Source organism: Peromyscus leucopus, chromosome 1 (genome assembly GCF_004664715.2).
Source record: "Peromyscus leucopus breed LL Stock chromosome 1, UCI_PerLeu_2.1, whole genome shotgun sequence".
Classification (NCBI taxonomy): Eukaryota; Metazoa; Chordata; class Mammalia; order Rodentia; family Cricetidae; genus Peromyscus; species Peromyscus leucopus.
This window is the reverse complement of record NC_051063.1, coordinates 169734788-169747340: the sequence shown is the minus strand read 5'-3', so window position 1 is coordinate 169747340 and position 12553 is coordinate 169734788. Positions and strand designations below refer to the sequence as shown.

The 12553-nt window shown below is 40.5% G+C and overlaps 1 protein-coding gene across 1 annotated transcript in view; it reads right to left on the bottom strand.

Moving 5' to 3' along the window:
• Nucleotides 1–8035, bottom strand: part of LOC114688528 (carcinoembryonic antigen-related cell adhesion molecule 1-like) — an 875221-nt gene extending 867186 nt beyond the window's left edge. Inside the window, exon 1 of the mRNA XM_037210996.1 lies at nt 7766–8035. Coding sequence (XP_037066891.1) covers nt 7766–7898 — 133 coding nt within the window. The 5' untranslated portion in view covers nt 7899–8035. The remainder of the gene's footprint in view (nt 1–7765) is intronic.
• Nucleotides 8036–12553: the final 4518 nt, after the last annotated feature.

Genomic DNA, 12553 nt, shown 5'->3' with positions numbered 1-12553 from the left:
AAATCTAAGAATAATATGGATAGAGAAGGAGAAGAATACCAACTAAGAGGCACAGAAAATATATTCAACAAGATCATAGAAGAAAACTTTCCCAACTTAAAGAAGGAAATAACTATGAAGATACAAGAAGCCTATAGAGCACCAAACAGGCTAGACCACCCCCGAAAAGTCCCCTCATCACATAATAATTAAACAACTAAATCTACAGAATAAAGAAAGAATATTAAGAGCAGTAAAAGAAAAAGGCCAAGTGACTTATAAAAGCAAACCCATCAGAATAACACCCAATTTCTCAATGGAGACTTTGAAAGCCAGAAGGACCTGGACAGGCATAATGCAGACACTAAGAGACCATGGATGCCAGCCTAGACAAATATACCCAGAAAAATCTTTCGATCACCATAGATGGAGTGAACAAGTCATTCTAGGACTAAACCAGATTTAAACAATACCTACCCACAAATCCAGCCCTACAAAAAGCACTAGAAGGAAAATTCCAACCTTAGGAAGTCAGATATACCCACAAAAATACATGCAATAGATAACCCCTCTCAGAAAACCCCAAAGAAGAGAAATACACACTCACTACAATCCAAAAGATAACAGGAACTAACAATCATGAGTCATTAATATCTCTTAATATCAGTGGATTTAATTCACCTATAAAAAAACAAAGGCTAACAGAATAAATACAAAATCGGGATCCATCTTTCTGCTGCTTACAAGAAACACACCTCAATTTCAAAGATAGGCTCTACCTCAGTTAAAAGACTGGGAAAAGTCTTACCAATCAAATGGTCTTAAGAAGCAAGCTGGATATTACTATCCTAATATCCTACAAAATAGACTTAAACCTAAAATCAGTGAAAAAAGATCAAAAAGGACATTACATATTCATCACAGGAAAGATACACCAAGAGGAAGTTTCAATTCTGAACATTTATGCTCCAAACTCAAGGGCACCCACATATGTAAAAGAAACATTACTAAAGCTTAAATCACACATAAAACTCTACACATTAATAGTGGGAGGCTTCAACACCCCTTTGCACCACTGGACAGATCTGCCAAATCAAAACTTAACAGAGAAATAAGGGGCTTAACTGATGTAATGACTCAAATGGACTTAATATCTACAGAACATTCCACCCTAACAGAAAAGAATATACTTTCTTCTCAGCCCCCCATGGAACTGTCTCTAAAATTGTCCACATACTCGGTCACAAAGCAAACCTCAACAGATACAAAATAATTGGAATAACCTCCTGTATTCTATCAGACCACCATGGTTTAAAGTTAGATTTCAACAGCAACAAAAATTACAGAAAGCCTACAATCTCATGGAAACTGAATAATGATCAACTGAATCGCCAATTGGTCAAGGAAGAAATAAGAAAGAAATTAAAGATTTCCTAGAGATAAATGAAAATGAATATACTACATACCCACACTTATGGGACACTATGGAAGCAGTGCTAAGAGGAAAATTCATAGCACTAAATGTCCACATAAAGAAATTGGAGAATTCTCACACTAGTGACTTAACAGCATACCTGAAAGCTCTAGAATAAGAAGAAGCAAAGTCACCTAGGAGGAATAGATGTCAGGAAATAATCAAATTGAGAGCTGAAATCAATAAGATAGAAACAAAGACAACAATACAACGAATCAATGAAACAAAGAGTTGGTTCTTTGAGAAAATCAACAAGATAGACAAGCCCTTATCCACACTAACCAGAAGGCAGAGAGAGAGAGCATCCAAATTCGGAAAATTACAAATTAAAAGGGAGGCATAACAACTGACAAGGAGGAAATCTAGAGAATCATCAGGTCATACTTCAAAAACCTGTACTCCATAAAATTGGAAAATCTAAAGGAAATGAACAATTTTCTGGATAGGTACCACATACCTAAGTTAAATCAAGACCAGATGACCTATTTAAATAGACCAATAACACTAAGGAAATAGGAACCATCATTAAAAGTCTCCCAAACAAAAAAGCCAAGGACCAGATGGTTTCAATGCAGAATTCTACCAGATCTTCAAAGAGGAGTTACTACCAATACTCTTTTAATTGTTCCACACAATAGAAACAGAAGGAACATTACCAAACTCTTTCTATGAGTCTACAGTTACTCTGATTCCCAAGCCAAACAAAGATGCAACAAAGAAAGAGAATTACAGACCACTCTCTATGATGAACATTGAAACAAAAATACTCAATAAAATATTAGCAAACTGAATTCAAGAACACATCACACAATCATCCATGTTAATCAAGTAGGCTTCATCTCAGAGATACAAGGATGGTTCAACATATGAAAGTCTCTCCATATAATATACCATATATGCAAACTGAAAGAAAAAAACCACGTGATCATTTCATTATATGCTGAACAGGCCTTTGACAAAATCCATCACCCCTTCATGATAAAGGTCTTGGAGAGATCAGGAATGCAGGGAACATACCTAAACATAATAAAGGCAATTTACAGCAAGCCAACAACCAACATCAAAGTAATTGGAGAAAAACTCAAATCAAATCCACCAAAATTAGGAATAAAACAAGGCTGACAATTCTCCCCATATTTATTCAATATACTACTCGATGTTCTAGCTAGAGCAATAAGACAACAAAAGGAGATCAAGGGGATATAAATTGTAAAGGAAGAAGTCGAACTTTCAGTACTTGCAGATGACATGATAGTATACATATGTGACCCCAAAAATTTTCTCAAGGAACTCTTACAGCTGATAAACACCTTCAGTAATGTGGCAGAATACAAGATTAACTAAAAAAAAAATAGTAGCCCTCCTTATACAAATGACAAATGGGCTGAGAAAGAAATCAGAGAAACATCACCCTCTACAATAGCCACAAATAATATAAAATACCTTGGGGTAAATCTAACTAAGCAATAGAAGGACCTATATGACAAAAACTTTAAGTCCCTGAAGAAAGAAGTTGAAGAAGATGTCAGAAAATGGAAAGATCTCACATGCTCATGGATAGGTAGGATTAACATAGTAAAAGAGGCAATCTTGGGCTGGAGAGATGGCTCAGCGGTTAAGAGCACTGGCTGCTCTTCCAGGAGTCCTGAGTTCAATTCCCAGCAACCACATGGTGGCTCACAACCATCTGTAATGAGATCTGGCACATAGACAGAACACTGTATACATAATACACAATAAATAAATCTTTAAAAAAAAAAAAAAGAGGCAATCTTACCAAAAGCAATCTACAGATTCAATGCAATCCCCATCAAAATATCAACACAATTCTTCACAGACCTGGATAGAACAATACTCAACTTCATACACAAAAACAAAAACCCAGGATAGCCAAAAGAATCCTGTATAATAAAACAACCTCTGGAGGCATCATAATCACTTACCTGAAGCTCTACTATAGAGCTACAGTAATAAAAACAGCTTGATACTGGAATAAAAACTGACAGGTGGACAAATGCAACCAAACTGAAGAAACTGACATTAATCAGGACACCTACAATTAGGTGATTTTAAACAAAGAAGCCCAAACTGTACAATGGATAAAAGAAAGCATCTTCAACAAATGGTGCTGGCATAACTGGTTGTCAACATGTAGAAGGCTGCAAATAGATCCATATCTGTAACCGTGCACAAAACTTAAGTCCAAGTGCATCAAAGACTTCAACATAAATCCAGCTACTCTGAACCTGCTAGAAGAGAAAATAGGAAGTAGTCTTGAACGCATTGGCATAGGAGATCACTTGCTAAATATAACACCAGTAGCACAGACACTGAGACAAACAATCAATCAATGGGACCTCTTGAAACTGAGAAGCTTTTGTAGAGCAAAGGATACGGTCAACAAGGCAAAGTGACAGCCTACAGAATGGGAAAAGATCTTCACCAACCCCACATGTGACAGAGGACTGATATCCAGAATATATAAGGAACTCAAGAAATTAGACATCAAAACGACCAACAGTCCAATTGAGAAATGGGCTTTAGAACTAAACAGAGAATTCTCAACAGAGGAAACTCAAATGGCTGAAAGACATTTAAGGAATTGCTCAACATCCCTAATCATCACGGAAATGCAAATCAAAACAACTCTGAGACACCACCTTAAGCCTGTCAGAGTGGCTAAGATCAAAAACACTGAAGACACGTTATGCTGGAGAGGATGTGGAACGAGGGGAACTCTCCTCCACTGCTGGTGGGAATGCAAGCTTGTACAACCACTTTGGAAATCAATATGGCGATTTCTTAGAAAATTGGGAATCAATCTCCCCCAAGATCCAGCTATACCACTCCTGGGCATATACCCAAGAAATGCTCAATCATACCACAAGAGCACTTGCTCAGCTATGTTCATATCAGCATTGTTTATAATAGCCAAAATCTGGAAACAACCTAGATGCCCTTCAACTGAAGAATGGATAAATAAATTGTGGCACATATACACAATGGAATACTACTCAGGAGAGAAAAACAATGACATCATATGGTTTGCAGGCAAATGGATGGATCTAGAAAAAATCATCCTGAGTGAGGTAACCCAGACTCAGAAAGACAAATATGGTATGTACTCACTCATAGGAAGATGCTAGATGTGGAACAAGGATGACTGGACTGCTACTCACATCACCAGTGAGGCTACCTGGAAAACGGGACCCAAAAAAGACACGGAGAAATGGATGAGATCTACATGAACAGCCTGGTCATGAGTGGGAACAATGAAGAGCGACGGTCGAGGGAAAGAGAGTGGGAGATCCTAGCTGGATCAAGAAAAGAGAGGGAGAACAAGGAATAGGAGACCATAGTAAATGAAGACCACATGAGAAGGGGAGGAAGCAGAGAGCTAGGGAGGCCCACGGAGATCCACAAAGATACCCCCGCAAAAGACTGCTGGCAATGGTCGAGAGATGGCAGGAACTGACCTACTCTGGTGATGGGATGGCCAGACACCCTGATAGTTGTGCCATAAACTCCATCCAAGGACTGAGGAATCTGGATGCAGACATCCACGGCTGGGCCCCTGGTGGAGCACCGGGAGTCTAATTAGTGAGAAAGAAGAGGGTTTATATGAGCGAGAATTGTTGAAGCCAAGGTTGGATAAAGCACAGGGACAAATAACCAAATGAATGGAAGCACAGGATCTATGAACCAAAGGCTGAGGGGCTCCCAACTGGATCAGGCCCTCTGAATGGGTGAGACAGTCATTTGGCTTGATCTGTTTGGGAGGCAGCTGTGCATTGGTGCTGGGTCCTGGGATCGTTGCATGAGTTGGCTGTTTGAATCCTGAGACTTATGCAGGGACGCTTGGCTCGGTCTGGGAGTGGGGGGACTGGACCTGCCTGGACTGAGTCTACCAGGTCGATCCCGGTCCTCGGGGGAGACCTTGATCTGGAGGAGGTGGGAATGGGGGGTGGGCTGGGGTGAGGGGGAGGGAGGTGAGATGGGGAGAACAGGGGAATCTGTGGCTATTATGCTGAACTGAATGGTGTTGTAAAATAAATTTAAAAAAAAATTAAAAAAAAAAGAGTGAGGCCTTCTGATCAGCTGGAACCAAGATACTGTGCTAACTGTATGCATTCCCAAAGTCGAGACACCCTGGAGGATGTTCCGTTGGGTCGTCCAAAGTCAGTGAGCCTGATTAACCCTTTATCGATAATGCATTCTACACTTTTATCAACCTAGTCATCTTGTTCTTGTGTCTGCTGTAGAAGGGAACTCTATCTTTGTTAAACCATAGATATTATCATGGTATACATGCTGTGAACATGTATATGTACACGTTGTAATGTATTCTGTGTTGTAGGCATATTATTTAATTTTACCACTTCATCACTTTTGTACAGTGGCCAAGCAGACACCTCAAACTCCAGCATTTATATTAAGTGCATTTGTACATTTTAGGCCACTGGATCCAGATTTTATATTGGCAGTTATTGAGGTCGAAAGCAATATATTATAACAGAATGTATAAATATTTTTGATAAAACAGTCTATATTTTATAAAAAGTTATTATAACGCTAAAGCTGTACCTCAAAAGTCTCACAAATAATTTGATCAAATACTCTACATATCTTCAGAGGATCCGTTTGTGGCTTTTTATCTTTCTTATGGCATGCCTTTTTACAATCACGACCTTCACTTGGCTGGAATTTTTTCAGGTTTTTGTTTGTTTTTACTTTTTTTCTCTTAGCCTGTCATTTCATTGTTTTTCCTCAATTCAGTATCATTGATGATCTTGTGCTTAGCATGTTAGGGCCATTATACCTCAGGAATAGCAAGTTTGGTAACTAACCACACTTGAATTAACCACGCAATCACAGTGAGCTCATCTCTTAAAATTGTCCAAATTTGAGTCTAATGAGAAACATAAAAGCACACTGAAACATTGAGTTGAGCTTAAAGTAGCCTTGCTAAGATACGTTGGCATGTTTTTATTGTACTCTGAGAAAAATTAAAATTGTTCAGAGATACTTTATATTACCTTCCAAATTCATTATGATTTTTCTCTCAAGATCCTTTTGAAGAAAATTTTATAAAAAGAGGAACAATATATTGTTCTAAGTTGCTTTACCTTGTTAATTACCTTGGAAAAGAACAATTGAAAAAATAGCCTAATTGTCTAACTTTAAACAGTGTTAACACAATATTAAAATAAAACACTAACTACTTTTGAGGTACAGTCTGCATACCTTTGTTGGTTCTGAAATATGCACAGAAAGCAATGTTTCAAATGGGCTTTTTGCATTAAAAACAGACACAGAGTTATATTAAAAAAAAATGAAACTCAGTATATGGGCCACCAAGATGGCTCAGTTGCGAAGAGTGCCTGCTGTATTCCCTCCCAGTACCTGCCCCTAACTGCCACACAGAGATAAATGCACAAATAAATGTGGGCCTGGGAATTGGCTTAGCAGATAAAGGGCTGGTGAACCAACCTGAGTTCAATTCCCTGTCCCTGGAGAACTGGCTCCCACAAATTGTCCACTGACCTCCACTCATGGGTGTGGGACATGCACACAGAATGAACAGATATGCAAATGTAGTAAGAAACTCATTGCAGGTCCTTTCTATCTATGGATTTTATATTTATGGATCGAAACCTTGGAAACAAACTACTTGAAAAAGTATCTCTACAGTGAAAAATGTATTGTTTCCTCCTATCTTTCTCCTGTCTGCAACACAATAAGACTAGGTTCTTTGCAGTATTCATATTAGGTATTGGAAATAACCTAAAAAAGATCTGAATGTGTCCAAAGTTGTGTAGAGTAACATGAATATTTTACTAGTTTCTTTGGGGTGACTGTGTGTGTGACTCAGACCCTAAACTCTTAATCACTTTGCATTTTTATTTGCTCTATTGACATCTATTATTGTTATTATTGACAGGGTCTCACATGTAATCTGAGCTGGCATTGTACTTCTATGCCTCCTGCTTCATGCTCTCTCTCTTTTGAGACAGGATTTCACTATGTAGCTCTGGCTAACCTCAAACTGGCTACAAAGACCAGGGTTGTTGGGAACTCAGAGATCCAACTGTCTCTGCCTCTGATGTGCTGGGGTTAAAGGCATGCAGCACTCTGCTCACCTTGCTTGGCATCCTATCATGAGATTAACATGCATCTTACACTAAGCTGGCTGTATTTGTTTCCTGAACAATGTTTTTCTCCCTGTGACTTTGACCAATTCTGCATTCTGTTGATAAAGAAACTGCCTCATCCCCAACACTATGGAGCAAGGAGGGAACAGAAATCACTCACGTATTATGTCCAGCTGGATGGGGTCACTCCTCTTGGAACTGACTTGATTGGATACTTCACACTGATAGTCCCCAGAATCCTCAATCCTCACAGAGTATATTTGGAGGGTGCTGTTGTTCTGGGACAGATGCATCCTGTCTTTGAACTCCACACTCTGGCCTTTGAAGAACCAACGGATGGAGATCCCAGTGTCGTTTGACAAGCAGGTCAGAAACACAGAGATAAAATCTTCGACTGTGTTGTTGGTGACTTGGATGGAGGGTGTAGTCACTGGCTCTGTGGATAAATATGGAGGGAACCAGCTGAGAGTCCTTCACCCTCAGCGAGTTCAGCCATTTCACAGGCCCTTACAATGAAGGGGCCTTCTGCAAGATTGCATGTTCAAGATATGGTCTGTAAAGAAAGAGCTGAATCTTACTCCTACCAAGATGACCCACGGTGACCCTGACTCAGGGTATTTGCGTAGATTCCACACTGGGAGCCTCTTCAACCCACCTGTCCTGAAATCTCATGGTGGAGGGAATGTATTTCCCAATGATTTTTGTGGGAATTCTTGCTCACACTTTCTGTGAGTGTGAATTGTCGGATCCCTCCTTTATGAAATAGCCTTCTGTTTATTTTTTATTAAATAATTTGTCATGGGGCTAAGATGGCCCAGCTAATCTTAAAGGGGTTAAAGGCTAGAACTCAGGACAGGGAGAAATCCCTAACTGAAGAATTTATCTTTGAAGAAAAGTTTTATTTCCTGCCCCATGGATATGGATTAAATAATACAGAGAAGAAGTGAATAGTCACAGTGCTGACCACAGACTGACACTCTAATCCTCAGTACTGGTATTTTTTGAGACAGGGTCTCACTGTACAGTGCTAGTTTACTTGGTACTTGCTATGTAGACCAGGCTGGCCTCAAACTCACACTATCTAACTGCCTCTCCCTCCTAAGTGCTGGCATCAAAGATGTGGGCCACCACATTCAGCTGACATTTGTTTTTTGAATCTTGAGAAGAGTAAGCAAAAGAGCATCATCAAATGTCAGTGACATGGTTCACCCTGACTCAGAACAGGGCTCCAGACACCTTTTCCACCCACTCTTCCCATCCCATGGACTCAGAGCTGAGACAGGAGCAGACCTGGGAGCAAAGGTCTAGTCCCCATGTGTGGGGAATATTCTCCTCCAATTTGGAGAATAAGAAAGTGAGCACAGTTGAAAGCCCTGGGTGTTCCTTGTAGGTCATGGAGGTCATAAAATGAAAATGGAGGGGACAGGAAAGCTTGTGTTAGGCACAGAAAGAAATCCTGACCTTGAGGCTCTCCTAATCATGGAAAGTCCCTCACATAACTGAAGACTTTTTAATACTGGGAGAACCTCCTCCTCCTCACATTGCAAGCTCCATCCCTATCAGGCAGAAACCAGAGAACCAGGAGGCCATTAGACATAGGGATGGAGCAGGAGGCATGGAGGAAGACTGAGTTTTGCTTGTTCCCATAGTCCTGGGCTGGAAATTAAATGCTTCTGCACCTTCCCAGAAAGCCAAAAGACTCCACTACAAACCTGGTTTTGATATTTCAGAGGTCCACTTACTAAGGACTGTAATTTGCTTCACTGTGGTTCTATTGACTCCAGTAAAAATGTTATACATGAGGTAGGAATAGGATCTACTATTATTAGTGTTGAGATTGGGGATAAAGAGCTCTTAGGAGGATGACTGGAGCTCTCCATTGACAAACCAAGAGTATTGTGCAGGTGGGTTAGCATCTGTGTGGCAGGAGATGTGAGGTTTGTCCTTGAATGTAAATGAATATTTGAGGGGTGTATGATCAGGACATCTGGATCATCTGGAGCAAACAGAATAAAGTCACATGTGATGTCAGCAGAGGGAAGGGGAAATCCTGTTCTGTAGAAGGACATAGTATCTCTTTGAGCTGTGCTTTAACCTTAGTTGAGCATGTGTTTGGGAGGAGATTAGTGGAAAATACTCATTCAGCATGCACAAGCCCTGATCTTTGCCAAGCACAACACACAAACATCCCCTCTGCGCATTCATGTGTGCACTGAGACTGAGTCTTACATATCCCCTGTCTCCATCACCCTGAGCCTCTCTAGGCAGAAGTCCCTGCAACCCATTCAAGCTCAATGCTGGGCCTGTCCACATATGCTTGGGCTGGGACAGGATGTCCTGGCAGCCTAGGTATCTGTATGATAGGTCTGTGTCATGAACCCAAGGGGACTGGGACTGAGGATGGTAGCTCTAGCCCTCTGTTTTTAGGCAGTTGGGGCCAGGATGAAACAGAAAATACTCACAGGTAATGTTCAGAGAGAATCGTCACTTAGGCAGGCACTCACTGAGTTCTAGGTTCACATTCATAGGGTCCTGTGCCAGTCTTCACAACACTGAGTAAAGCGAGAGTTGTCCTCAGACAGCTTCAGCCTGTCCTCTTTTGAGCGACTTTGATCATTTATCCTCCACAGGTAGCCTGTATTCTGAGTCTCAGGCTCACACATTAATGCTACTGAGTCCTCACCCTCCATGGGATTGGAAGTGTTGGTTGTGATGTTGGGATTGGGTAGCAGTGCTGTGTTGACCACAGAGAGATGATTGCCCTGTGTGGTACTACTGATTCTTGCAAAGGCTTCTTACAACTTGAGATAGTCTCTTAACTCCCAGCTAACCCAGATCCTTAAATAATCAGGCAGGAAGCAAACTAAAGGCAGATGGAGTGGCTGAGTGCTCAGAGAAAATGGGGCCTCCTGTGCTGTGTATTGGAATAGCCAGGACTTTCTCATGAGTGAACTGAGCTGCAGTGTTTGGTGATGGTCACACTCAAGACTTAAAATCAGAGACCTTTGTAGCAGGAATCTTAAATGTTCTGATTAATAAAAACAAATTCGGAGCCAGGTATTGGAGTGAACACTGAACGATCAGGGAAGCAGAACATGCTACAGCCACCTCGCCTTGCCAATTCCTCAGCTGATCCTGTTTCTTCAGACTAGAATCCTCTGAGTCCTCATCTGAATGGATCTCAGCTGAACTGCTTCTCAACAGCCTGAAAGCTTAACCAGGCCAAAAGCTTCTAGTTTCTGGTCTTCAAGCCTTATATACCTTTCTGCTTTCTGCCCTCACTCCCTGGGATTAAAGGCTCACTTTCTGGGATTAAAGGCCTGTGTCACCATGCCTGGCTTTTTCCAATGTGGCCTTGAACTCACATTGATCCAGAGGTATTTTTGCCTCTGGAATGCTAGGATTAAAGGCGTGTGTGTGCCACCATTTTCTAGCCTCTGTATCTAGTGGCTGTTCGGTTCTCCAACCCAGATAAGTTTATTAGGGTGCACAATATTTTGGGGAACACAATATGACCACAGACATCATTTTATCTCCTGGACCTCACTGACCCATTGCTGCCTTGAGACACAAGGTTCAGATCCCTCCAGGTACACTGACCTCTGCTGTTTTGTGTAGACCAGAGCCCTCCCAGCCTTTGCTGTTCAGGGCTGTCCTACAGATAGGTTATGATGAGTCTTCCCATTGAGCTTCCCTGAGAAACCTGACAGCCTGAGGAAGAGCCAGATAGGGAAATACTAGATGAGTAAGGCCAAGATGAGAAGGCCCTGCTAGGTAGAATTAAGATGAGAGAATTAAGATAGAACTTAGAGGGGACAATAGATAAATATAGAGAGAGATCAGACAAGAAATGAGTGAGGCAGGAGAACAGCACTGTAGCTCTGTAGACAGGATTTTATCCCAGAGGAATAAAGCTGACAAAGAAAGAGCTTGGTTTCCTCAGATTCATTTTCAAAAAATAATTGTCACTGTTCACAGGCTTCTCTTCTCAGCCCCCAAAAAGAATATTATTAAGGTGGGTCCTTAATATTTTAAAATAACCTCCTCTATTTTTTTGGACCACCGTGGCTTAAAGTTATATTTCAACAACAAAGATTAGAGTCTACAATCTCATGGAAACTGAATAATGCTCTACTGAATCACCAATTGGTCAAGGAGGAAATAAAGAATTAAAGACTTCCTAGAATTCAATGAAAATGCATGCACAACATACCTAAATCTATGGGACACTATGAAACAGTGCTAAGAGGAAAATTCAAAGCATTCATGCCCACATAAAGAAGTTTGAGAACTCTTACACTAAAGACTTAACAGCACACCTGAAAGCTCTGGAACACAAAGTAGTAAACTTACCCAGGAGGAATAGATGCTAGCAAATAATCAAATTTAGGGCTGAAATGAATAACATGGAAACGTATAGAACAATACAAAGAATGAATGAAACAAAGTGTTGGTTCTTTGAGAAAATCAACAAGATAGGCAATCCCTTGCCCAAACTAACCAAAAGGCACAAGGAGAGCATCCAAATAAACAAAATCAGAAATGAAAAGGGATACATGACAACAAACAAAGAGAAAATCTAGAGAATCATTAGGTCATTCCTCAAAAAGCCTACTCCACAAAATTGGAATATCTAAAAGAAATGGACAATTTTCTGGATAGGTAACATATACCAAAATTACATCAAGACCAGATAAACAATTTAAATAGACCTATAGCACTTAATGAAATAGAAACAGTCATTAAATCACCCAACCAGAAAAAGCCCAGGACCAGATGATTTCAGCACAGAATTCTACCAGAATTTCAAAGCAGAGCTAATACCAATATTCTTCAAATTGTTCCACACAATACAAACAGAAATGACGGAAGCCATAAGCCTAAGCGACCCTTGACACACATGCTGCCATATTTGGGTTTCTCTCCTCTTTTCTTAGATCTAGGCCTT